Source organism: Mauremys reevesii, linkage group 14, assembly GCF_016161935.1.
Source record: "Mauremys reevesii isolate NIE-2019 linkage group 14, ASM1616193v1, whole genome shotgun sequence".
Taxonomy (NCBI): domain Eukaryota; kingdom Metazoa; phylum Chordata; order Testudines; family Geoemydidae; genus Mauremys; species Mauremys reevesii.
In genome coordinates, this window is record NC_052636.1 from 15196611 (window position 1) to 15219709 (window position 23099).

Genomic DNA, 23099 nt, shown 5'->3' on the forward strand with positions numbered 1-23099 from the left:
GGGTTCTCGCCCGGCTCTGGGAGGGGAGTGGGGGCTGGTGGGGCAGAGCAGGGGGGGCTGGGAGCCCGGACTCCTGGGTTCTCTCCCGGCTCTGGGAGGGGAGTGGGGGCTGGTGGGGCAGAGCAGGGGGGACGGGAGCCCGGACGCCTGGGTTCTCCGCTCACCTGGGAGATGGGGATGACTCGCTCCATCTTGACCACGCGGTGGCGCAGGGCCCGGATCTCCTCGTCCTTCATGGTGTTCTGGATCTTGACCTCCTGCAGGATGTCGGTCAGCTTGTCGATGTGGGCCCGCAGGTCGTCCACGGCCGGGTGGGGCTCCCCCTCGCCCCGCTCCTCGCCCACCCCCACGGTGTCCCAGACGTCCCGGGCCACGGCCCGCCAGCTCTCCTTCTCGTGGGGGTCGCGCTTGGCGTAGCGCCGGCACAGCTCCTTCATCTTGACGATGCTCATGGCCTCGATCTCCTGCCGCGCGTGCCGGAAGTCGTTGAGCGCCACCTCGTAGCAGATCTCCTTCACCGCCTGCATCTTCAGGTCGGCCAGCGTGACCCAGCGCGGGTCCTTGGCCAGGCGCCGGCGCTGCGGGATCTGGTAGACCCGGAGGGGCTCCCGCCGCTTGCCGCTGCTGGGCAGGCCGCAGCGCTTCACGATGCCCTGCACCGTGGTGGCCGGCAGCTTCTCCCGCAGCGAGGAGATCAGCCGCCAGCTCTCCTCGCACGAGCGCTTGTCCGAGTCGTCCCCGCTGTCCGAGTCCGCGTACTGCCGGGGGGAGAGACGCGGGGTCAGCACCGGCCCTCCCAGCCTCGCACCGCCCTCCCCGGCCTCGCACAACCCTCCCCGGCCCCTCCTCGCACCAGTGCCCCTCGCACGAGCGCTTGTCCGAGTCGTCCCCGCTGTCCGAGTCCGCGTACTGCCGGGGGGAGAGACGCGGGGTCAGCGCCGGCCCTCCCAGCCTCGCACCACCCTCCCCGGCCTCGCACCGCCCTCCCCGGCCCCTCCTCGCACCAGTGCCCCTCGCACGAGCGCTTGTCCGAGTCGTCCCCGCTGTCCGAGTCCGCGTACTGCCGGGGGGAGAGACGGGGGGTCAGCGCCGGCCCTCCCAGCCTCGCACCACCCTCCCCGGCCCGGCACCACCCTCCCCGGCCTCGCACCACCCTCCCCGGCCCCTCCTCGCACCAGTGCCCCTCGCACGAGCGCTTGTCCGAGTCGTCCCCGCTGTCCGAGTCCGTGTACTGCCGGGTGCGGGGAAACGCAGGGTCAGTGCCGCCCACCGGCCGGCACCGCCCTCCCAGCCTCGCACCACCCTCCCCGGCCCCTCCTCGCACCAGTGCCCCTCGCACGAGCGCTTCTCCGAGTCGTCCCCGCTGTCCGAGTCCGCGTACTGCCGGGGGGAGAGACTGCCGGCACCACCCTCCCAGCCTCGCACCACCCTCCCCGGCCCCTCCTCGCACCAGTGCCCCTCGCACGAGCGCTTGTCCGAGTTGTCCCCGCTGTCCGGAGTCCGCGTACTGCCGGGGCGGCGGGGAGAGACGCAGGGTCTGCTCCGCTCACTGGCCGACACCCTGCTCCCACCTCCACAGCCCCCTCCCCGCACCTCCTTGCACCAGTGCCCCTTGCACGAGCGCTTGTCCGAGTCCGCATACTGCCGGGGGGTGCGGGGGGGGGCAGGATCAGCCCATCCATCCAGCACCCCCATCCAAGCTCTGCAGTTTCCTCCTGGCCCTGCACCCCTCTGCCACACACACACACACACCTCGCACGAGTGCCCCTCGCACGAGCCCTTGTCCAAGTCATCCTCGCTGTCCGAGTCTGGGGGGGAACGGGATTAGCACCACCGGCCGGCACCCCAATCCCAGCTCCGCACGCCGTGTTCTAGTCTCACGCCCCCGACCGGCCCACACGTGCGTGTCTGTGCCCACGTGCTGGGAGGGGGCAGTGAGAGACCCCCCCCCAGCCTGTCCAGCCCAATCCCTGCCCCCCGCCCCCGCGCACACCCCCTTACCAGCCTCTGCTGCTCCAGGAGCAGATCGGCCTCCTCCTTCTCCCGCCGGTACTGGTTCTCCAGGTCCTGGAGCCTGCGGGGTGGGAGCCGCCGTGAGACTGGGGGAGCCCCCTCGACCCCCACCTGGGGACAAGCCCCCCACCCCAGAACCCCTCCTATCCCACAATCCCCCAGGGCAGGGGGATGCTCCACTCCCCCGGTCCCAGAACCCCCCGGGGCAGGGCAGGGGGACGCCCCACTCCCCAAATGCCCCGGGGTATCTCCGGCGTTCCCGCCCTGCGCTCCGGGAGCCGGGGGGGGGGGTGTCGGGCCCCCACCTCTTCTCCATCTCCAGCTTGATGTCGATGCCCTGCTCCTCCAGCAGCTCGCGCTGGGCGAAGTTCCAGTCGACGGGCTCGGGCGGGGGCTCGGCGGGGGCGCTGCGCTCCCGCTCCAGCCGCGTCTGCTCCGGGTGGTTGAAGCGGAAAACGTGGTTCTTGCCCATCACGATGCGGTTACCTGAGCGGGAGGGGCAGACGCAGGGATAGGACCCAGTAGTCCTGGGGCCTCCTCCAGCCCCCACTCCCCTCCCAGAGCCGGGGAGAGAACCCAGGAGTCCTGGCTCCCAAACCCCCTGCTCTAACCCCCCAGCCCCCACTCCTCTCCCAGAGTCGGGGAGAGAACCCAGGAGTCCCAACTCCCAGCCCCCCTGCTCTAACCCACCAGCCCCACTCACCCTCCCAGCACCGGGGAGAGAACCCAGGAGTCCTGGCTCCCAGCCCCCCCTGCTCTGACCCACCAGCCCCCACTCCCCTCCCAGAGCCGGGGAGAGAACCCAGGAGTCCTGGCTCCCAGCCCCCCCAGCTCTAACCCACCAGCCCCCACGCCCCTCCCAGAGCTGGGGAGAGAACCCAGGAGTCCTGGCTCCCAGCCCCCCCTGCTCTACCCACCAGCCCCCACTCCCCTCCCAGAGCCGGGGAGAGAACCCAGGCGTCCGAGGAGCTGCCCCTACCTGACCTCAGGACCAGCGGCTCCGTCACCTGCTTGCCGTTGACGTAGGTCTCAGCCCCCTCGCACGGCTCCAGCGTGACGATGGCTGTGGGGAGAGCGGAGCCCCCGTGAGTCGTGCCCGTGGGGGGTGTGGGGGGAGGGGGGAGGGGGTCCCAGTCACACGGAGGGGGGTGGATCGGAGGCGAGTGCCGGGGGTGGGACGGATGGAGAGCCGCCATCTGGGGGCAGAGACTCGGCCCAGGATTGCCCCGTGCCGTGGGGCTGGCTGTTGGGAGGGTGGGGGTGCAGGGGGGGACGACCCACGGACACCGGCGGGGGGTGCGGGGGGCACCAGCGATCCGTACCTGGGTGGCTCAGCGTCGCGGCCGCCTCCCGCCAGCACAAGAGAGGGGGAAAAGAAGCGTTAGGGTCAGCGCTGCCCCGGTCCCTGGGCCCGCCAGAGACTCTCCCCCACACCCCACAGGGCCCCCCCTCTCCCACTTGTGGGGCCGGGGAAGGGGGAGCCCAGGTCCGGGAGCGTCCAGCCCCAGAGGACCCGGGATCGTGCCGAAGCGGGAACGTTCCGGATGGTTTTGTCTCAAGGCTGGGTCCGTGCCTCAGTTTCCCCCACGTCTCGGGATCGGTGCAGGGCAGGTGTGACGGCTAATGGGGCTCAGAGACCCGGGGGGCTGGTTTGCCCGGGAGAGAGACGAAGCCTGGAGGGGCCTGAGGCTGGTTTGGGACTCGGGGGGGGGGCAGCCCCCCATTCCCGGCCCCCTACCTTCCCCGGCGGGGCCGGTGCGGCTCTGGAAAACGCAGTGCTGCTCTTTGATGAACTGTCCCGTCAGCTTGATGTCGACGTCCACCTGGCCCACCCTGCGGGGAGACGGGGGTGAGAGGGGGGCGGGGCAGGACCCCCCACCCCACACCTGCCCCCCCCCAGCCCCCCGGCCCGCCCCGCACCTGGTCACGCCGTCCTTGATGTGGTAGAGCAGACACTCCGACATGAGCGGGTCCTCATTCAGGTTCACCAGGTGAGGGGTCTGCAGAGGGGGAGCCGGTCAGCGGGGGGCGGGGCTTGCGGGGCCCGGCCCCCCCACGGAGAAGGGCCCCGCCCCGGGGGGATTCGGGGACTGACGGGTGTTGGGTGCAGAGATGGGGGGGGGGTGATTACAGGGGGCAGAGTGGGGAGCGTGTGGTTCTGTGGGGTGCCCGGCCCGGCAGTGACCCCGATCCCTGCAGGGCTCTGTGCAGGGTGGGACGGACGCCGCCGGCCCGTGGGGGTTGCCCCGTCGCTGGCTAAGGAGCCCCCCTGTCCTGGGCCACTTGCCTTTTTCGGGGAGAAGACCCCCACCGTGCCACCGTCTTCCCGCACGGCCACGCCCATCTCGGCCAGGAGCGCCTCCCTGCCGCGAGAGACGCACGTCACTGCCCCAACCCCGCCAAGGGCGAACAGACAAACATCCACCGAGATGCGCCCACCTCTGGGGCGGGGCGGCCGGTTACCCGGGGACCCCTCGCCCGGCGCTGAGATGCAGCCACCTCTGGGGCGGGGCGGCCGGTTACCCAGGGACCCCTCGCCCGGCGCCGAGATGCAGCCACCTCTGGGGCGGGGCGGCCGGTTACCCAGGGACCCCTCGCCCGGCGCTGAGATGCGCCCACCTCTGGGGCGGGGCGGCCGGTTACCCACGGACCCCTCGCCCGGCGCTGAGATGCAGCCACCTCTGGGGCGGGGCGGCCGGGTACCCAGGGACCCCTCGCCCGGCGCTGAGATGCGCCCACCTCTGGGGCGGGGCGGCCGGTTACACGGGGACCCCTCGCCCGGCGCTGAGATGCGCCCACCTCTGGGTGGGCCCCGTCCCAGCACCCACCTCTCCATCCGAAGAGCCTCGGTTTTCCGCAGCTTCTCCTCCCACGTCTCGTTCAGCTCCGCGATGATCTTCTCCGTCTCCTGCGCAGGCCGAAGGGGAGGTGGGCTCAGGTCTCCCCCAGCGCACGGGGCCCCGTCTCTCCCCACCCCGATGAGCCAGGCCCCTCCACATCCTGCCCAGAGCAGGAGACTGGGGTGCTCGTGGGGAGACTGCCTGAGACGTCGGGGCGACGGGGGGGGGGGGTGTCTGGGAGCCCGGACTCCTGGGTTCTCTCCCCGGCTCTGGGAGGGGAGTGGGGGCTAGTGGGTTAGAGCAGGGGGGGCTGGGAGCCAGGACTCCTGGGTTCTCTCCCCGGCTCTGGGAGGGGAGTGGGGGCTGGTGGGTTAGAGCAGGGGGCGCTGGGAGCCCGGACTCCTGGGTTCTCTCCCGGCTCTGGGAGGAGTGGGGGCTGGTGGGTTAGAGCAGGGGCTGGGCGCCCGGACGCGTGGGTTCTCTCCGGGCTCCGGGAGTGGAGTGGGGGCGGGGGGGTTAGCGCCGGGGGGGCTGGGAGCCAGGACTCCTGGGTTCTCTCCCCGGCTCTGGGAGGGGAGTGGGGGCTGGTGGGTTAGAGCAGGGGGGGCTGGGAGCCAGGACTCCTGGGTTCTCTCCCCGGCTCTGGGAGGGGAGTGGGGGCTGGTGGGTTAGAGGGGGGGGGGCTGTCCCCCTGTGGCCAGGGTGGGGGATCTGGGGGGGCTGGCGGGGGAAGTTGGGGGGCCCGTTACGTCCCCTACCTGCAGCCTCTCCATTGCCTCCTCCGTGCAGATGACCTGCTCCTCCAGGGTGGGGAAGGGCTCGGACCCCCCGTTGAGGGGGCCGGGGGACCGGGGCTCGGCCGCGGGGTCGAAGGGCCGCGGGGGCGCCGGGGAGCAGCTGTCAGGCACCTCCCCCTTCAAGCCTGGAACAGAGCGTTGGGGTTGGGGGGGGCTGGGCACGCCCACAGCTCCCCCTGCGCCCCCTCCCATGTCCACTCCCCCTACAGCCCCCCGGGAAACCCCCATGTAACCCTTGGCCTGGCCCCCTTTAAAAACCCCACCCAGTCCCTCTCCCCATTCAAGGCACCCGCGTTTAGCATACGTCCCCTCCCACCCAATCCCCTTAACTCTGCCCCCCGTGCGTGCAGGGCCGGGGGCCGCTCACCGCCGTGGAGGGGGGCGTCGGAGAGGCCCTGGGCAAAGAGCAGCTCCCTCAGCCGGGCCACCTCCTCCTTCAGCTCCCGGATGAGCCGCGCGTTCGGGTCCTCGTTGATCACCGCGTTGCACCGGATCTGCTTGGTCCGGTCCGCGTAGCTGCGGGGGGGCCGGAGGGGGGAGTCAGTGCCCCGGACCGGGGAGCAGCCCTGCCCCTGCCCCCCACCCCATGCCCAGCCCCCTCTGCTGCCCCCCATCCCCACCCCTTTGCCCCCCCGGCGCTCACCGGAGCGTGCTGAGCGTCTCCTCGTAGCTGATGTCGGCCGGGCTGAGGGCGGCGATCATGGCCGTGCGGGAGTTACCGCCTGGGGGGGGGGGGCAGTGGGGAGGTTAATTAGCCAACTCCCCCCTCAATGATCTCACCCCCCCCCCAAGGGACACCCTCCTTCTCCCCCCATCCCGCCCGGCAGCCACACCCCATATCCCACCCCCCCGACCAGGATTGTCCTGTCGTCCCCCCACCCCCGGCTGCCTGCGGCCCCCTCCCCACACAGCGCACCCCCCCGCTGCCGAGGGGTCGGGGGGGGGGCGGCTTACCCAGATTCTCCTTCAGCAGCCAGGTGAGCACTGAGTCGCGGTAAGGGATGAAATCCGATTTCTTCTTCTTGTTGTTTTGCTGATGAGGGAACAAGGGGGGGGGGTGAGAACACGAGGGGGGGCCCTGCTGGGGAAGGGGTGATGCCCCCACGCGCCCCAGCGGGGGTTATCCCTCCTCTCTCTTTGCGAGGCCGACCCCTGCCTCAGTTTCCCCTCAGTGCAACAGCTGGGTGGGAGGCAAGACCAGACGGGGGACCCCGGCAGCTTGGCTGGGTGGGGGGTCTCTGGGCTAACCCGGGGTCTGTGCGGGGGACCGAGACCCCCGAGACTGGGCCCCCTGGGTCCCCTCCCCGGTCCCAGCTTGACCCCCAGGGCCTGGCACTGCAGGGACCCCGAAGTAAATTGAGGAGGGAACGGGGGGGGGGGGCGGTGATCCCCCCGCCCCCGGCACTCACCATCTCGGCCAGGGCGGAGATCACCTTCCCCAGCGTGGTGAGGGATTTGTTGATGTTCGCACCTTCCTGCGGAGCAGAGAGCACGTTGCGGGGGGGGGTTATAGAGACCCCCACCCACCCCACCCCAGGGGTCCAGCCGCCCCGAGACGCCCGCTCCAGTCGTGCCCACGGGGCCGCGGTCAGCCGGCCCCCTCAGGAGACCCCCCCCCCAATTGTGTAGGGTGGGCTCTTAGCTCCCCAGATCCTGTTGAACTGACGGGGGTCACGGGTTAAGCCAGCCCCGATGCTGGAGTCCTACGGCCGACGCTCTGTTCCTGCCCCCCCAAGCCTGCCCCCAGCCCCCCCAAGGGGCAGCAGCTTCTGGGGGGGTCCCCCCCTCTCACCTTTAACCTCATGCCCTTGGCGCCGGACGACTCGGCTCGCTCGCTGCCGGCCAGATCCACCAGGCTGATTTTGCTGACCTGGGGGGGGGAGAGGGAGATGGGGGAGTCAGGAGAGCTGTGGGGGGGGCTTCGTACACCCCCCCGTCCCCCACCCAACACCCCCGCCCCGGCCTGCTCTCTCTGAGAGCCAGGAAAGTCACTTCACGCCTGGCCCCACCCACTCCCAGCCAGGCTGTGGGGGACCGATCCCCCCGTTACCTTCTCGGTGTCGAGGTCGGTCAGCTCGTCGTGTCTCCTCTGCGAGAAAACGATGGTGAACACGGCGTGCGAGCGGCTGCTGCTTTCGTTCATGTTGGTGGCGGCCACGGTCCTGGGCGGGGCGAGAGACGGGGGGATGAGAACCCAGGAGTCCTGGCTCCCAGCCCCCCCTGCTCTAACCCCCCAGCCCCCACTCCCCTCCCAGAGCCAGGGAGAGAACCCAGGAGTCCTGGCTCCCAGCCCCCTGCTCTGACCACCAGCCCCCACTCCTCCCAGAGCCAGGAGAGAACCCAGGAGTCCTGGCTCCCAGCCCCCTGCTCTAACCCACCAGCCCCACTCCTCCCAGAGCCAGGAGAGAACCCAGGAGTCCTGGCTCCCAGCCCCCCCTGCTCTAACCCACCAGCCCCCACTCCCCTCCCAGAGCTGGGGAGAGAACCCAGGAGTCCTGGCTCCCGGCCCCCCCTGCTCTAACCCACCAGCCCCCACTCCCCTCCCAGAGCCGGGAGAGAACCCAGGAGTCCTGGCCCCAGCCCCCTGCTCTAACCCACCAGCCCCACTCCTCCCAGAGCCAGGAGAGAACCCAGGAGTCCTGGCTCCCAGCCCCCCCTGCTCAAACCACCAGCCCCCACGCCCCGCCCAGAGCCCGGAGAGAACCCAGGAGTCCTGGCTCCCAGCCCCCCCTGCTCTGACCCACCCGCCCCCACGCCCCGCCCAGAGCCGGGGAGAGAACCCAGGCGTCCTGGCCCCCAGCCCCCCTGCTCCGACCCCCCAGCTCCCACTCCCCTCCCAGAGCCGGGGAGAGAACCCAGGCGTCCTGGCCCCCAGGCCCCGCTCCCGAGCCAGGACGCCTGGGTTCTCCGCCGCCGGGGTCTCACCTGGCCTTGTTCCCGCAGTCCATGAGGTCGGCGATGTCGGCGAAGGAGGTGACGGCCAGCTTGGACAGATCCTCCACGTAGGGGCCCATGATGGGGTGCTCCCGCACGCGCAGGTGCCCCCGGTTCTTGGGGTTCAGCAGATCCCGCACCCGCTCGCAGTAGATCTCCATGTAGCTTACCTGGGGCGGCGCGGGGGGGGCATGAGGGCAGAGCCGGCTGGGGGAGCAGTGGGGGTCGGGAGCGAGGGGCTGGAGGTCACGGTCAGAGTTGGAGGAGAGATTGGGGAGCTGGGGGTCCGAGGAGGGGGTTGGGGCAGAGTCGTGCTGGAGGGGAATCGGGATCATGGAGGGCTGGGGTCAGAGGTGGGGAGCTCTGGGGAGGGTGTCAGGGAGCGCTGGGGGTCAGGGTCACACTGGAGCCGGGGGTCAGAGTTGGGGAGCTCGGGGTTAGAGTCAGAGTCACTCTGGGAGGTCAGGGGTCCGGGAGGTGCTGGGGGTCCGAGTTGGGGAGTGCTGGGGATCCAAGGGGAGGTCGGGAGGCAGGGAGGGGCCGGGGCAGAGTTGGGGAGCGCTGGGGGTCTGAGGGGGTTCAGGGTCACACCGGGAAGGTCGGGAGGCAGGAGAGAGGGGCCGGGGCAGAGATGGGGTGCTCTGAGGGGTGGTCAGGGTCACACCAGGAAGGTTGGGGGCAGGGAGGGCCGGGGCCCAATTTTGGGGCACACCGGGGCCCGGGGGTCAGGGTCACACTGAGAAGGTTGGGGGCAGGGAGCAGCTGGGGTCTGATTTGGGGCGCACTGGGGCCCGAGGTGGTCAGGGTCACACCGGGAAGGTTGGGGGCAGGAGGGGCCGGATTTGGGGCGCACCGGGGGTCTGGGGGTCAGGGTCACACCAGGAAGGTTGGGGGCAGGAGGGGCCGGATTTGGGGCACGCGGAGGGGTCTGGGGTCAGGGTCACACCGGGAAGGTTGGGGGCAGGGAGGGGCCGGATTTGGGGCACGCGGAGGGGTCTGGGGGTCAGGGTCACACCGGGAAGGTCGGACGCAGGGAGGGGCTGGGGTCTGATTTGGGGGCACGCTGGGGACCCGGGGGTGTGGGTCACACCGGGAAGGGCGGGAGGCAGGGAGGGGCTGGGGGGTCTGATTTCGGGGAGCCGGGGGACCCGGGGGGGGCTCAGGGTCACACCGGGAAGGTCGGGAGGCAGGGAGGGGCCGGGGGGTCTGATTTGGGGCGCCGGGGACCCGGGGGTCAGGGTCACACCGGTAAGGTTGGGGGCAGGAGAGGGCCGGGGGTCTGATTTGAGGGCGCGCGGGGACCTGGGGGCCAGGGTCACACCGGGAAGGTCGGACGCAGGGAGGGGCCGGGGGTCTGATTTGGGGCGCCCGGGGCACAGAGGGCCAGGGTCACACCGGGAAGGTCGGGAGGCAGGGAGGAGCTGGGGTCTGATTTGGGGCGCGCGGGGACCCGAGGGGTCAGGGTCACACCGGGAAGGTTGGGGGCAGGGAGGGCCGGGGTCTGATTTGGGGCGCGCCGGGGACCCGGGGTCAGGGTCACACCGGGAAGGTTGGAGGCAGGGAGGCGCTGGGGGTCTGATTTGGGGTGCTCTGAGGGGTGGTCAGGGTCACACCGGGAAGGTTGGGGGCAGGGAGGGGCCGGGGTCTGATTTGGGCGCGCTGGGACCCGAGGGGGGCTCAGGGTCACACCGGGAAGGTTGGGGGCAGGAGGGGCCGGGGGTCTGATTTGGGGCGCGCGGGGACCCGGGGTCAGGGTCACACCGGGAAGGTTGGGGAAGGGAGGGCCGGGGTCTGATTTGGGGCGCCGGAAGGGTCTGGGGTCAGGGTCACACCGGGAAGGTTGGGGGCAGGGAGGGCCGGGGGTCTGGGGGTCAGGGTCACACCGGGAAGGTGGGACGCAGGGAGGGGCCGGGGGGTCTGATTTGGGGGCGCCGGGGACCCGGGGGTCAGGGTCACACCGGGAAGGTCGGACGCAGGGAGGGGCTGGGGTCTGATTTGGGCGCGCGGGGACCCAGGGGTCAGGGTCACACCGGGAAGGTCGGACGCAGGGAGGGCCGGGGGTCTGATTTGGGGCGCGCGGGGACCCGGGGGTCAGGGTCACACCGGGAAGGTCGGGGGGCAGAGAGGGGCCGGGGGGGTCTGATTTGAGGGCGCGCCGGGGGACCCGGGGGGGGCTCAGGGTCACACCGGGAAGGTCGGGAGGCAGGGAGGGGCCGGGGGGTCTGATTTGGGGCGCCGGGGACCCGGGGTCAGGGTCACACCGGGAAGGTTGGGGGCAGGGAGGGGCCGGGGTCTGATTTGGGGCGCTGGGACCCGGGGTCAGGGTCACACCGGGAAGGCTGGGGGGCCGGGAGGGGCCGGGGGCCCGAGGGGGGGGCGCCCCGGGGGGCCCAGGGCAGGCGACTCACCTCCACGGAGTAGGACAGGTCGGGGGAGCGGCTCTCGGCGACCCGGGCGAACAAATCCTCACAGAGCTGGAGCAAGACGCAAGGACATCAGGATGGAAACATGGGCAGGGTGCCCCCGAACCCCGCCCGAGCCCCCAGCCCGTCCCCCCCCGGCGCCCACCTGGGGGATGATCCCCTGCTGCCCCGGCTCCTGCCGGCCCATCATGGTGTAGGACTTGCCGGCCCCGGTCTGGCCGTAGGCGAAGATACAGACGTTGTAGCCCTCGAAGGCGTGAAGCAGCATCTCCTCCCCGATGTCCTTGTACACCTGCCGCTGGGAGGCGAAGGCGGGGTCCTCCTCCTGGGGGGGGGACACGGTCACGGGGGGCCCCCCCAATACCCAGCTCTGCCAGGGAGAGAACCCAGGAGTCCTGGCTCCCAGCCCCCCCTGCTCTAACCCACCAGCCCCCACTCCCCTCCCAGAGCCGGGGAGAGAACCCAGGAGTCCTGGCTCCCAGCACCCCTGCTCTAACCCACCAGCCCCACTCCTCCCAGAGCTGGGAGAGAACCCAGGAGTCCTGGCTCCCAGCCCCCTGCTCTAACCACCAGCCCCGCCCTCCCAGAGCCGGGAGAAAACCCAGGAGTCCTGGCTCCCAGCCCCCGCTCTAACCCACCAGCCCCACTCCTCCCAGAGCCGGGAGAGAACCCAGGAGTCCTGGCTCCCAGCCCCGCTGCTCTAACCCACCAGCCCCCACTCCTCCCAGAGCCAGGAGAGAACCCAGGAGTCCTGGCTCCCAGCCCCCTGCTGTAACCACCAGCCCCCACTCCTCCCACAGCCGGGGAGTACCCAGGAGTCCTGGCTCCCAGCCCCCCCTGCCCTCCCACAGCTGGGGAGAGAACCCAGGAGTCCTGGCTCCCAGCCCCCCCTGCTCTGACCCACCAGCCCCCACTCCCCTCCCAGAGCCGGGGAGAGAACCCAGGAGTCCTGGCTCCCAGCCCCCCCTGCTCTGACCCCCCAGCCCCCGCTCCCCTCCCAGAGCCGGGGAGAGAACCCAGGCGTCCGGGCTCCCAGAGCACTCACCGAGGTGTGGGACCAGTAGGAATAATCGAAGGTGAAGTTTTTGGGAGCATCTTTTGTCAGCTTGGGATTGGTGATACCTGTGGGGACACAGAGCACGGGGTGAGCGAGCGGGTCGGGGGCCCACGTCCGGCCAGCGCCCCCCAGGGCCCTGCCCCCCCCCACCCCCCGCCGAGATCAGGAACCCGCCTGGCGCTGGGCGCGTCGCAGAGTCAGGGCGAGACGCAGCCCCTGCACCCAAGAGATGAGAGTGTAAACAAACATTCCCAGTTGGAGAACTGGGAGAGACTGGTGGCACTGGGAGCCAGGACTCTTGGGTTCTCTCCCCGGCTCTGGGAGGGGAGTGGGGGCTGGTGGGTCAGAGCAGGGGGGGCTGGGAGCCAGGACTCCTGGGTTCTCTCCCCGGCTCTGGGAGGAGTGGGGCTGGTGGGTTAGAGCAGGGGCTGGGAGCCAGGACTCCTGGGTTCTCTCCCCGGCTCTGGGAGGGGAGTGGGCGGGTGGGTCAGAGCAGGGGGGGCTGGGAGCCAGGACTCCTGGGTTCTCTCCCTGGCTCTGGGAGGGGAGTGGGGCTGGTGGTTAGAGCAGGGGCGGCTGGGAGCCAGGACTCCTGGGTTCTCTCCCTGGCTCTGGGAGGGGAGTGGGGGCTGGTGGGTTAGAGCAGGGGGGGCTGGGAGCCAGGACTCCTGGGTTCTCTCCCTGGCTCTGGGAGGGGAGTGGGGGCTGGTGGGTTAGAGCAGGGGGGGGCTGGGAGCCAGGACTCCTGGGTTCTCTCCCCAGCCCTGGCAGGGCAGCGAGCTCTAGGCCAAACCCAGGGAGAGGCTGAGCAGCCAACGGGGAGCCGGGCGCAGACCCTGGCATCCCCCTTTTAAGCCGGCCGGGCCCCGGCTCTGACGTGGGGCCGGCTCTTGCCAGCACAGGGCTGCCTTTAAAAGGCCTCCCAGCTCCCGGCCGGCTGAGTGACGGCTTGGCAGCTCCCGGGACCATAACAAGAGGGGGACGTTCCGGCTATATTTAGCCGGCATGCGGTCCCATTGCAGCTGGTCCTGCCGGATGCCAGCCCGGGGAAGGGAGCTCCGAGGTTGCTCCCCCGGCCTCGGTGCGACAAGGCTCCAGCTCCTGGAGTCCCGCCACACCTGGGGGGGGTCTTGTCTTTTTCAATGAAGGGTTTCTAAGCCCTCCTGGTTGGGAGGAAAAGCGCCAAAATGGGACCCGACGCCTGCCTGAGTCTGCAGAGAGCCTGAGCCCATTGCGGCAAGGGAGGGGAGTGGGGGCTGCTGGGTTAGAGCAGGGGGGGCTGGGAGCCAGGACTCCTGGGTTCTCTCCCCAGCTCTGGGAGGGGAGTGGGGGCTGGTGGGTTAGAGCAGGGGGGGCTGAGAGCCGGGACTCCTGGGTTCTCTCCCCGGCTCTGGGAGGGGAGTGGGGGCTGGTGGGTTAGAGCAGGGGGGGCTGGGAGCCAGGACTCCTGGATGTCTCCAAGCCAGCATGGCCTGTAGGGGTCTCTGACACACAGACACCCCACCGCCCGCTCCGAGCGGACACCCCCTGCGCTCCACAGTCAGCCCGGGAGAAAACACTCTCCCTTCTTCACCCCCTTCCACCTTCCCTGTTACCAGCTCCCTTCATTCCCACCCTTGCACTGGGGGATTGGGAAAGCCCCAGCTGCCGGAGTCATGGGAATTACAGGACGGTCTCCGCTTCCCTTTTAGCAAAGAGATCGCGAGTCTCTAGTTCTCACGGGGGCAGAGCAAAGCTCGTAAGTGTCAACCTCCTACAGGCTCAGGAGCTAACGGGAAATTTAAAAAAAAAAAAATAATATCCCCCCCATTGATTATTTTTTAGGGCCAGGGGACTCTCTGGCCTGGATTCGTCAGCCGGCCTGACCAGAGGGGCCTTTCTGGACCTCACCCTTAAACCTTTCGCTCTGCCACAGACCCTGCACCTCCGGGCCTCAGTTTCCCTCCCCGACGTGGCACGGGGAGAAGTGAGAGCGTCCAAGGCCAGAAGGAACCAGCGCAGTCTGACCTCCTGTACGGCCCGGGCCAGAGAACCTCACCTGGGGGGTTGGGCACTCCCTCCCCAGTGGGGTCCCTCGGTGTTACCCGACCGCACCCCGAGGGCGGAGACCTGCTGTATTTGGTACTCCGACCCCGCTGGTTTTCCATTTTGCCTTTTTAAGGACTGGGAATTATTTGGGGTTGGGAGATGCCACTTCCTTCCGGCAGGACCCTGAGACAAGACCGCAACTCTAATTCGCCTGGGACTTAATTTGGGGGAGCTCGGGGGGGGGGGGCCGGCTAGCCGATCCCACGGCTCAAGAACGGAGTCTTACACTGCAACCCCCCCCCGCAAAAAAACCACCCCACAACCCCAGCATGTCTCCAAGCGCTCCACACTTGCTCGCACACGGGGAATTTATCAGACTACGCAGCAGCGCCACCTTGTGGCGGATTTATGTTCCTTGGGGGTGGCGCTGTCGGTTTCGCTCTCTCCTACCAGCGTACAGGCCAAGAGATGGAAGTGACACAGCAGCAAACTCCCCCCCCCAGGGTTACCCCATGATCCCAGCCACCCCAAGATTAACCCTATGCTGCCCGGCAAGGGGCAGGGATCCGAAGCCCCACTGCACTCTGGGTTTTCATTCCCGGCTTCCCCGGGCAGGTGGGAGCAGCCCCGGGGCTGCTCTAACACGCACCCGGAGCTGGCGGGGGCGCGTCATGCCGCCGGCTCAGGAACGGAGTAGTGGGAGCCAGGGCTGGTATAACCGGAGAGACGGCAGCTTGCGACACCAGGGCCAGGGCGGTGCCGGGTCCCTTCCAGGGAATTCGGGGCAGGTCCGCGTTCCCGGGCCCCCGCCCGGGGAAGAGAGAAGCAGAACACAGACAACCGCCGGTGGGGGGCGGGGAAAAACCATCCCCAGGTCCCTGCCAATCTGAGCTGGGGACAAGTTAGACAGCGATCGGTTAGACCCGGAGCATGGGAGCCAGACCCCCCCACCCCGCCTGGCGCCCCAAATCACTGGCCCAGTCCTGCTACTTCAGAGGAAGGAGAAAGCCCAGGGACATCTGGGCGATCGGGGTGGAGAGAGAATCTCCCTTCCTGACCTCGGCAGCCCAGGAAAACGATCCCCAAGCACCAAGCTGCGGCAGTGCTGTATGGGGAAACTGAGGCAGGGAGCCCCTATTTAAGCCAAGCCCTGCCAAGCGACGTGCCCGAAGAGCCAGCCCTGCGGCCCGATCCCGGCGAGTCCGCCCCACCCTCCCAAGGGTACTTACACGTGGTTTTCCCTTGCATCTGGATGACGCATTTCGCGTCCCGGCTGATCTCCCGGGAGCTGAAAGGCCGAACTCTTACGGCTACTTTGACGGAGGCGCCGGCCATGGCGGCTCTCCCCCGACCCTCAGCGCTCGCCGCCGGCGATCACGGGGCCGTCCTGCGAGAGAGAGGGAGAGAGACGCAAACCGTTACCACGGCGCCCCCAAGCAAACGCACCCCGCGGTCCCCGCCGGCAAGCGGTGACCGGCAAAGCCACGAGGCCGTCGGCTCTCCCCACACCGGGGCTGGGAGGGCGCCCTGGGGCGAGCCGGTGGGCTTGGCGACCTCGCACGAGTGACCTGCCCCCGTGCCTCAGTTTCCCCCCCTGGACCCCACGGCGCTTTGAGGCCCGCCGATAAAAGTGCCAGAGGGATTCTCATCGGTGGGGGGAGCCGGATCCTAGCAGGGAGCTGGGCAGGGCTTGTCTGTAGAGAGTTCGAACCAGGCCCTAAGCTCATGCACGACCCACCCTGTTGCTAGCAGTCAACCTTCTAGGAAGGGGAAGCTCCCCCCATCCCCTCCCAAAATGCAGAGGCAGCTGGAGACGGTGGGAGGAGGGCGTCGCCCCAGCAGGGCCCGAGCGCGAGACAATGGAGCTGTGTCCGCGGCCACAGGAAACCCGGCACCGTAAGGGCCCCGCGTGAAGAGAAGAGACTCGAAGGAGAGCGTCTTCCCGCTGACCCAACGCCCCTCGCCATGGCCCACCGCACCCAGCTCCTGAGGTACCCCCCCTTTTCCAACCCAGGGCTGGGGAGGGAACCCAGGAGTCCTGGCTCCCAGCCCCCCCTGCTCTAACCCACCAGCCCCCACTTCCCTCCCAGAACCAGGAGAGCACCCAGGAGTCCTGGCTCCCAGCTCCCCCTGCTCTAACCTACCAGCCCCACCCCTCCCAGAGCCGGGGAGAGAACCCAGGAGTCCTGGCTCCCAGCCCCCTGCTCTGACCCACCAGCCCCCACTTCCCTCCCAGAGCCAGGGAGAGAACCCAGGAGTCCTGGCTCCCAGCCCACCCTGCTCTGACCCCCCAGCCCCCACTCCCCTCCCAGAGCCGGGGAGAGAACCCAGGAGTCCTGGCTCCCAGCCACCCTGCTCTAACCCACCAGCCCCCAGAGCCGGGGAGAACCCAGGAGTCCTGGCTCCCAGCCCCCCCTGCTCTAACCCACCAGCCCCCACTCCCCTCCCAGAGCCGGGGAGAGAACCCAGGAGTCCTGGCTCCCAGCCACCCTGCTCTAACCCACCAGCCCCCACTGCCCTCCCAGAGCCAGGGAGAGAACCCAGGAGTCCTGGCTCCCAGCCCCCCCTGCTCTAACCCACCAGCCCCCCGTCCCAGCTTTTAAGACTCCTGAGGTTACCATGATCACCCCCAAAGGCGGAAGGTGGCCAGCGTGTCAGCAGGGGGCGCTGTAGCAAGTCCGGTCAATCACTTTGATGGCCCCCTGGTCTGCGAAGGACCTCAGGGCCGAGCGGGTTCCCTTACAGAAATCCTACAGCCTACCCCAAGCGAAGCTACGAGAGGAAAAGGCAGGTGCGTGTCTTGCCGGGGACTGGAAACTTCCTGGCTCCTAATCCCACCGCTAACACCAATTCCACCCACCTTCCTTCAAGTTCCCCAGGTGGTGACGCACAAGGCGTTTCACCAACGTTTGTGTGAGGCGAAGCAATGGGTCACTGCCCCGTGCGATGCGCAGCGCGGGCGGGAAATCAGCCCCGTCAGCGTGGAACACAAGCATCGTTTTTAAACACGGCGACAGAGTCTCCACGCAGACAGAAGAGTCGCGGGCCACCTGTCGTACCGTCCCCTTCGCAAACTCCATCCTTAAACCTTTCGCCTCCGTGGATCCTGTCCCTCCCTGGGGCTCCTCACAGAATTAACGAGGGTTCAGAGAACCATTAGGGGCCCGGGACAAACTCTGTGAGGAGAGATCAGGGTCACGCGCCTTAGAGGAAACAGGATAACAGGTTATAAAATACCGACTGGGATGGAAAAGGCAGACGGGTTCTCCACATCTCTTAACACAAGAGGCAAGGGGCCGTCCACCCCAATTGGAAAGGTAACAACTTCAGGACTGCGAGCAAAAGAAATGCCCCCCCCCGACAACACACTGTTAACCTGTGGGACTCACTGCCTCAGGATACCACCGAGGCAGAGAACGTAGCCAGAACCAGAGGATCGGAGGTTTATCTGTAATCGCCCGAGTTGTGACAGTTAATGCGGAGGGAGCCGTTCCCTAAGCGTTCGAGATTAGGACGAGACCTATGGGGCATACGGGGCACGGTTACCGTGGGGTCCTTACACTTTACTCGCTGAAGCATTGGGTATTACAGACGGGAGGCTGGATGGATGGACCCGGGGTGCTGCCTAGATGGATCGCCGTGACTCCCAGAAGCCCCGCGGGCGTCACACTTTTCCTTGGATTTTTTTTTTTATTATTTAAAAACTGAAATTTTTTGATAAAATGCTTTTTGAGGGGAAAAACCCCTATCTGAAGATAGTTTTGCAGTTCTCCAGCTGTGGATTTGTGTCTCCAGAGCAAACATGCTTGTGAACAGCAAAAAATGTTTTTAAATAAATAATCTACAGAGGTGAGAAATAACAGACCTCAACCCTATTGTCCCTGTGCAAATGGGTGTACACAGAGTCAATCCCTCTCTCTAAAAGTGCAAAGTTTCAAAAAGTTCGAGGAATAGAAGATTGTTGGGGGTGGAATAGATCTGGACAAGGAGACGTCATCTGCAGAGAAATGTGAGAAGCGAGGGGCGTGTGCTTTTTTGTTACAATATTATCTGTTTGCTGTTGAAGACAAAAACATCCAGAATACGTAAACGTTGTTGTTTTAGTTAAATAAAACAACTGAAATGTCTGTCTGGTGATGGTCTCCTCCTATTACCACTTGGCCAGAAAACCCTCCAAATATTAATCATTAACCTATTGAAATCGGAGAAAGTTCACCTCCCAGTGACTTCATAAATATCGGCTTCAATTACCTTGGGTAAATGAAACGAGCAACCCAGCCTTCAGTTTCTGCTATAGCCGTAAAACTCAGCCGAGAAGTTTTCAAAATAAATCACGTAGAGCGGGTAACTTCTAAAAACGAAACCTACCTCTATCTGGGGGTTGGGAAGAATACGTATTAAAGGTGATACCAACCAACCAGGAGGCACTTTTATGTCGCAATCCGTGATTAAATCGCGTCTTCCTGACTAGTGATTTAAATCAGGATTTAAATGAATTTAACGTGTCTCACGCTAATCCGCCGGCCTCTCGCTCGGTCATCATCTGCCCCGCATAGGGACGGTCAAAAAGCACCTTGTGGGACGCTACAGACGCTAAATCACGAGCCCAGACGCCGAAGGGATGGGCAGCAAAGAAGAGTGATATACGCAGAGCTGGTGGCCCGGCGCGTTACTAAGGTTACTCAACGCTTCCCAGGATAAGATGCTGTTTTCAGTCGATTAACATTTGGCAAAAGCGATCGTCGTCTTTGCGGACGGTTCCCCAGGCGCCAGGAGTCCGCTTGAGGCTGCATTCTGCCGGGAAATTTCAGCCAAACCCGATTCAGCCGTTTCTGCGACCGATTTTTCTGCTCTCCCATAAGGACGTCTTTATTCCCCCGAGCGCTGGCCGGGGGGGGAAATCGCTTCTTCTTGTGCTAGGCAGGGGAAACAGAAGCTCTACCGTCTCTCCCCCGATTATCACCTTAGAGACGATGCCCCCTTCCTGGAGCAAGCAAACCCCCAATCTTTTTCCCTGATCGTTTTCAATCGCTCATCTCCGAGGCCCTGTTCTACGGCTGCCCCCGGCCTTTTGGAGACTGGAGTCCTCACCACCGATTTATAGAACGGCTGCAGATTTTCCTCTCTTCGTCTTCAACGCTCGCGCTCCTCTGCCTCAGTTTCCCCCCCTGTAAACTGGAGGGGCGGGATGATAAATCCTTGGAGGGTCCTCGCTCCGGCACCCAGCGCAAGTGACAACCGTACGTCAACGCGGGGTACCCCCTCGTCTCCCTACCGCCTCCCACGTGCCCCGTGCACGGGCATGGAGCTACCCGTGTGATCCCCCTTCCAAACGCTCCTCCACTGGGCTGCCTCCCAGAAAGCTCAGTGGTCTCGGCACAAGCACAGAAATTTCGCGCTGGAAGGGACCTCGAGATCGGGTCCTGCCGTCTCTGTTAGCTTGAAGAGCCAGCTGTTAAGTATCCAAAGATGTCAAGCAGGAGCCCAATGTCAGAGAAGACGCTCCCACCGGCGAGACGGCGGCCTCGCCGCGCGGCATCGGATGCAGGCCCGGGGCAGGAAGCCAGCTGGAACGGCCTCTGGGGCGGGCCGAGAGGCAAACAGCGGCCGGGCGTGCCGAGCGGACAAAGGCCGTGAGTCACCTCGCTCCCGGCGGGGCGGGGCGTGCAGCCTTCCCCTCCCAGACACCCAAGCGCCTGGCAGAGAGAGTCTCCGCTCCGCCCCGGCTGGGCTGCCCGAACCCGGCCGATGCACCGCCCCGGCGGGAACTGAGAACAAGGCAGGTCGCGGGGCGCCGAGGAGCCAGGCGGGGACTCGAGCGATCCGGATTCAGTTCCGGACTGAGCGGCACAATTCACTTCCTCTCCGCGCCTCAGCGTCCCTCATCCGTCCTGCGAGAGCCCCACGGTGCTAGGAGCTGTACACAGACCACAGAGAGAGGCCCTGCCCCGGCCAGCTTGCAATCAAACGGGAGTAGCAGATTCCTAGAGCGACGGGGAACCCATCACGCTCAGCCAGTCCCACTGCCACAGACCACGGGCCAGAGAACTGCCCCCGGCCTGCAGCCCATATCTGATGGCTGAGCTAGCTCAGAAAGCCAAGCTGGCTGGAACGAGGAACCCACCTTGTTCCTGGGTGTTTCCGTGGTCAATTTCCCCCCCCCCACCCCGTGTTAAAAATCTACAGCCTGAAACGTACCCAGCTGCAGCCTCCTGCCCTCGCACCGACAGTAGCAAACTAGAGAAACGCCGAACTCATTCAGAATTGAGATTCCACCGAGGCTCGATGTCCCGATTTCACAGGGACAGGCCCAATATCGGGGGGTCTGTCTTACCTTGACCATGTTTCCTTTAGGGCGTGTCTTCAGCAGAGGGGGTGTGGGGGGGGGGGGGAAGGTGCATTCTTAACTGGTGGTAGCTAAGGGAGTAAAATCGGAGCGTGAAAACCACATGCTGCCTTGGCCTCTCCTGGGATTTTCGCCAACATAAAGTTAAGAACCCACCACCCAGCGAAGGCAGCACCGGCCGAGCTGAGGAATCAGGAGTCAGGGATTTCACACAAATCTGCCTTGCCCGGCTGAAGGGGACTCCAAGGGCTTTTCGGCGGCCCCGAGAAGAGAAGAGAAAAGCGTCAGATGAACAAGGACATCCAGGCAGAACTAAAAATAAGTTTTCAGCTGTTCCGGGCGAAGCACGGGGGGGGGGGGGGAGAGAAAACACACCGCCGGCGGCCTCACGTGGCTCGCGCAGCTAAATACAGATTTAGCACCATCTTCCGATCGCTTTCACGCAAATTGCGGCAATGCAAAAGCTACCCACAACCCCCCCGCGAAGGTCTTTCACCGCTGACCCTCCCCATCCACCGCGAGCATCCTGCTTTCGAGTGACGGCGCAGGTCTGAATTCCTGACCTTCCAACCAAGCTCCATGAAGCAATCAAAGCTCCCAGAAACCAGCAAATCATCGCCGGCCTTTTTAATGGCTCGACAACGCGCCGCGTTAGCACAATTATTAAGCCCAGCAATGGGCGTGTCCTAAACGGCAGCGCCCCCTTGTTTTTCAAGTCACACGCCCGCGCCTAGAATTTAGCTGCTGAGCGCTGAGCTGTCTCTCCTGCATGTGCAAACTGCAATTTTTCCAACCAAGGCTCGGCCTCCACAGTAGATCTGTACCAGTATAACTATCCCCTGTTCGGGGTGTGGCTTTCGGACCAGTCGTTATATCAGATAAGCCCGGCGTGGAAGCTGTTAGACTGGTCTAAAAGGCGACAGTTGGGTTTGGATGAATCACAGTTTGGTCGGTAAATGTCACTTTCACGGTCGTCACAGAAACCCAAAGGGGGAAAAAAATATTCCCCCTCCAGTGGAACTGAAATTTCCAGCTAGGCAGACTCATAAAAAAAGGCTGCTTCCAAACCTGGCCATTTGAGGTAAGGATGTTTGCCATGTGCCATTGACAATTTGTGTTCTAACGGTTATAAAGCCGTAACTTTCTGAATATCAGTGTCAACTGTCACTGACAGTTGTCTGACCGCTCCCGTCATGTCCCATGACTGCGCACATTTAAAAATCAATACAGACAGTCAAAAAGGCTTTAAAAACCCATCGTTCTTTCACACCTGTCAAATTTTAAATAGATAAAAACTGGGGGGAAAAAAAATGCTTAACGATAAACATGGATATTATCCATCGGAATTATAAAAAATAAAAACATTTCCCGCCCGTGTTATTAACAACTTGAAATACATCGTTTTTGTAGTCTTCCATCAGCTAACCCGAGGTCTGAGAGTCACTATCGTGGGCTTGGGGGGTTTTTTTTTGTCCAATGTAGACACATCTCACAGATCACTAACTGGTTGCAAGATAGGAAACAAAGGGTTGGATTAAAGTGGTCAGTTTTAACAATGGAGACACACAAAAAGAAGGGTCCCTCCCATCCCCCCCAAGATCTCCCCGGGGAGTCAAGTGGCTTCCGTACAAGGAGAGACTACAAAGATGGTCTCCTTACCAAGCTGAACGGCCCCCGTTAAGGGGAGGACACAAGAGAGGCCTTATAAACTCATAAAAAGGCTGTGGAAAAAGCGAAGCGAGAAATGCGATGTTGTGCTTTCACGCGACACAAGGTCACCGGGTGGAATTCACAGGCGGCAGGTTTAGCACAAACCACGGTCACACAACACACCGGTAACCTGTGGAACTCCTCGCCGGGGGATGCTGTGACGGCCAACCAGGTTCGAAAGGGAACTAGAGACGCTCACGAAGGACAGGTAGCCAAACTGGTGGGAGAGGTAACCCCATGCTCAGGGCACCACGAGACCTCTGACCCCCAGAAGCCAGGAGAAGAGGACGAGGTGGAATCAGGCACTTTCCTGCGGCGCTGGTACGGGCCACTGTCGGACACAGGGTCCCGGGCAAGACAGGCCATGGTCTGACGCTCTTACGTGCCGATATTTTACAGGAGGTCGGATTACATGGTCCCTTCCAGCCTTAAAAAAAAAAAAACATCTCAAGAATCCCAGACATCCACTACAGGACACCGCTGGCCGACTTACAAGGAAGACACTCCCACGGCGCTGAAAACGGGTGGAGGCAAACAGCCCTGCCATAAACAGACTCCCACGTGAAAAGCACGGGCCGGGCCTACTTTGTAGGGGACACACGCGTCTATCGGAAATAAAAAGCGGGTCCCCCTGAACGTTATTTGGTTTAAGCTTCCCTGAAAATGTTTCGGGCGGGTGGGAGGATCTGCCAGAGGGCATCGCTTTTACTGTCGCCTGCCAGGAACAAGCTGCACAGACCGACGTCCGGGCGTTGTGGGTTCACCGCCCAGCGATCTTGTAGGCAGAGCAAAGTCCTTTCTTCCCAGAGCAAACAGTTGCATCATAAAGTGACTGTCGGGAACACCCAGGAAGAGGATCGGGGCAGATGGTTACAATGACTGTTTCTGGCCTTAGGAAAAAAAAACCCTACGAATCTAGACAACCCCTCACTGCACCCAGATCTCCCTTTC

The 23099-nt window shown here is 65.1% G+C and overlaps 1 protein-coding gene across 2 annotated transcripts in view; it reads right to left on the reverse strand.

Moving 5' to 3' along the window:
* KIF1C (kinesin family member 1C) overlaps positions 1 to 23099 on the reverse strand; it is a 32229-nt gene that overhangs the window by 3391 nt on the left and 5739 nt on the right. The window contains exons 1-21 of one of the 2 annotated variants that reach the window (XM_039499990.1): positions 20427 to 20738; positions 15322 to 15479; positions 12053 to 12129; positions 11153 to 11332; positions 10993 to 11058; positions 8576 to 8754; positions 7701 to 7812; positions 7443 to 7520; positions 7060 to 7125; positions 6605 to 6683; positions 6294 to 6372; positions 6018 to 6166; positions 5612 to 5775; positions 4842 to 4921; positions 4301 to 4376; positions 3934 to 4013; positions 3752 to 3846; positions 2993 to 3076; positions 2319 to 2499; positions 2002 to 2074; positions 165 to 758 (exon numbers count right to left, since the gene is read on the reverse strand). In XM_039499990.1, coding sequence (XP_039355924.1) covers positions 165 to 758; positions 2002 to 2074; positions 2319 to 2499; positions 2993 to 3076; positions 3752 to 3846; positions 3934 to 4013; positions 4301 to 4376; positions 4842 to 4921; positions 5612 to 5775; positions 6018 to 6166; positions 6294 to 6372; positions 6605 to 6683; positions 7060 to 7125; positions 7443 to 7520; positions 7701 to 7812; positions 8576 to 8754; positions 10993 to 11058; positions 11153 to 11332; positions 12053 to 12129; positions 15322 to 15427 — 2598 coding nt within the window. In that variant the 5' untranslated portion in view covers positions 15428 to 15479; positions 20427 to 20738. Of the gene's footprint in view, positions 1 to 164; positions 759 to 2001; positions 2075 to 2318; positions 2500 to 2992; positions 3077 to 3751; positions 3847 to 3933; positions 4014 to 4300; positions 4377 to 4841; positions 4922 to 5611; positions 5776 to 6017; positions 6167 to 6293; positions 6373 to 6604; positions 6684 to 7059; positions 7126 to 7442; positions 7521 to 7700; positions 7813 to 8575; positions 8755 to 10992; positions 11059 to 11152; positions 11333 to 12052; positions 12130 to 15321; positions 15480 to 20426; positions 20739 to 23099 lie in introns of those variants that run through there. The other variant, XM_039499989.1, reaches the window with a different exon arrangement.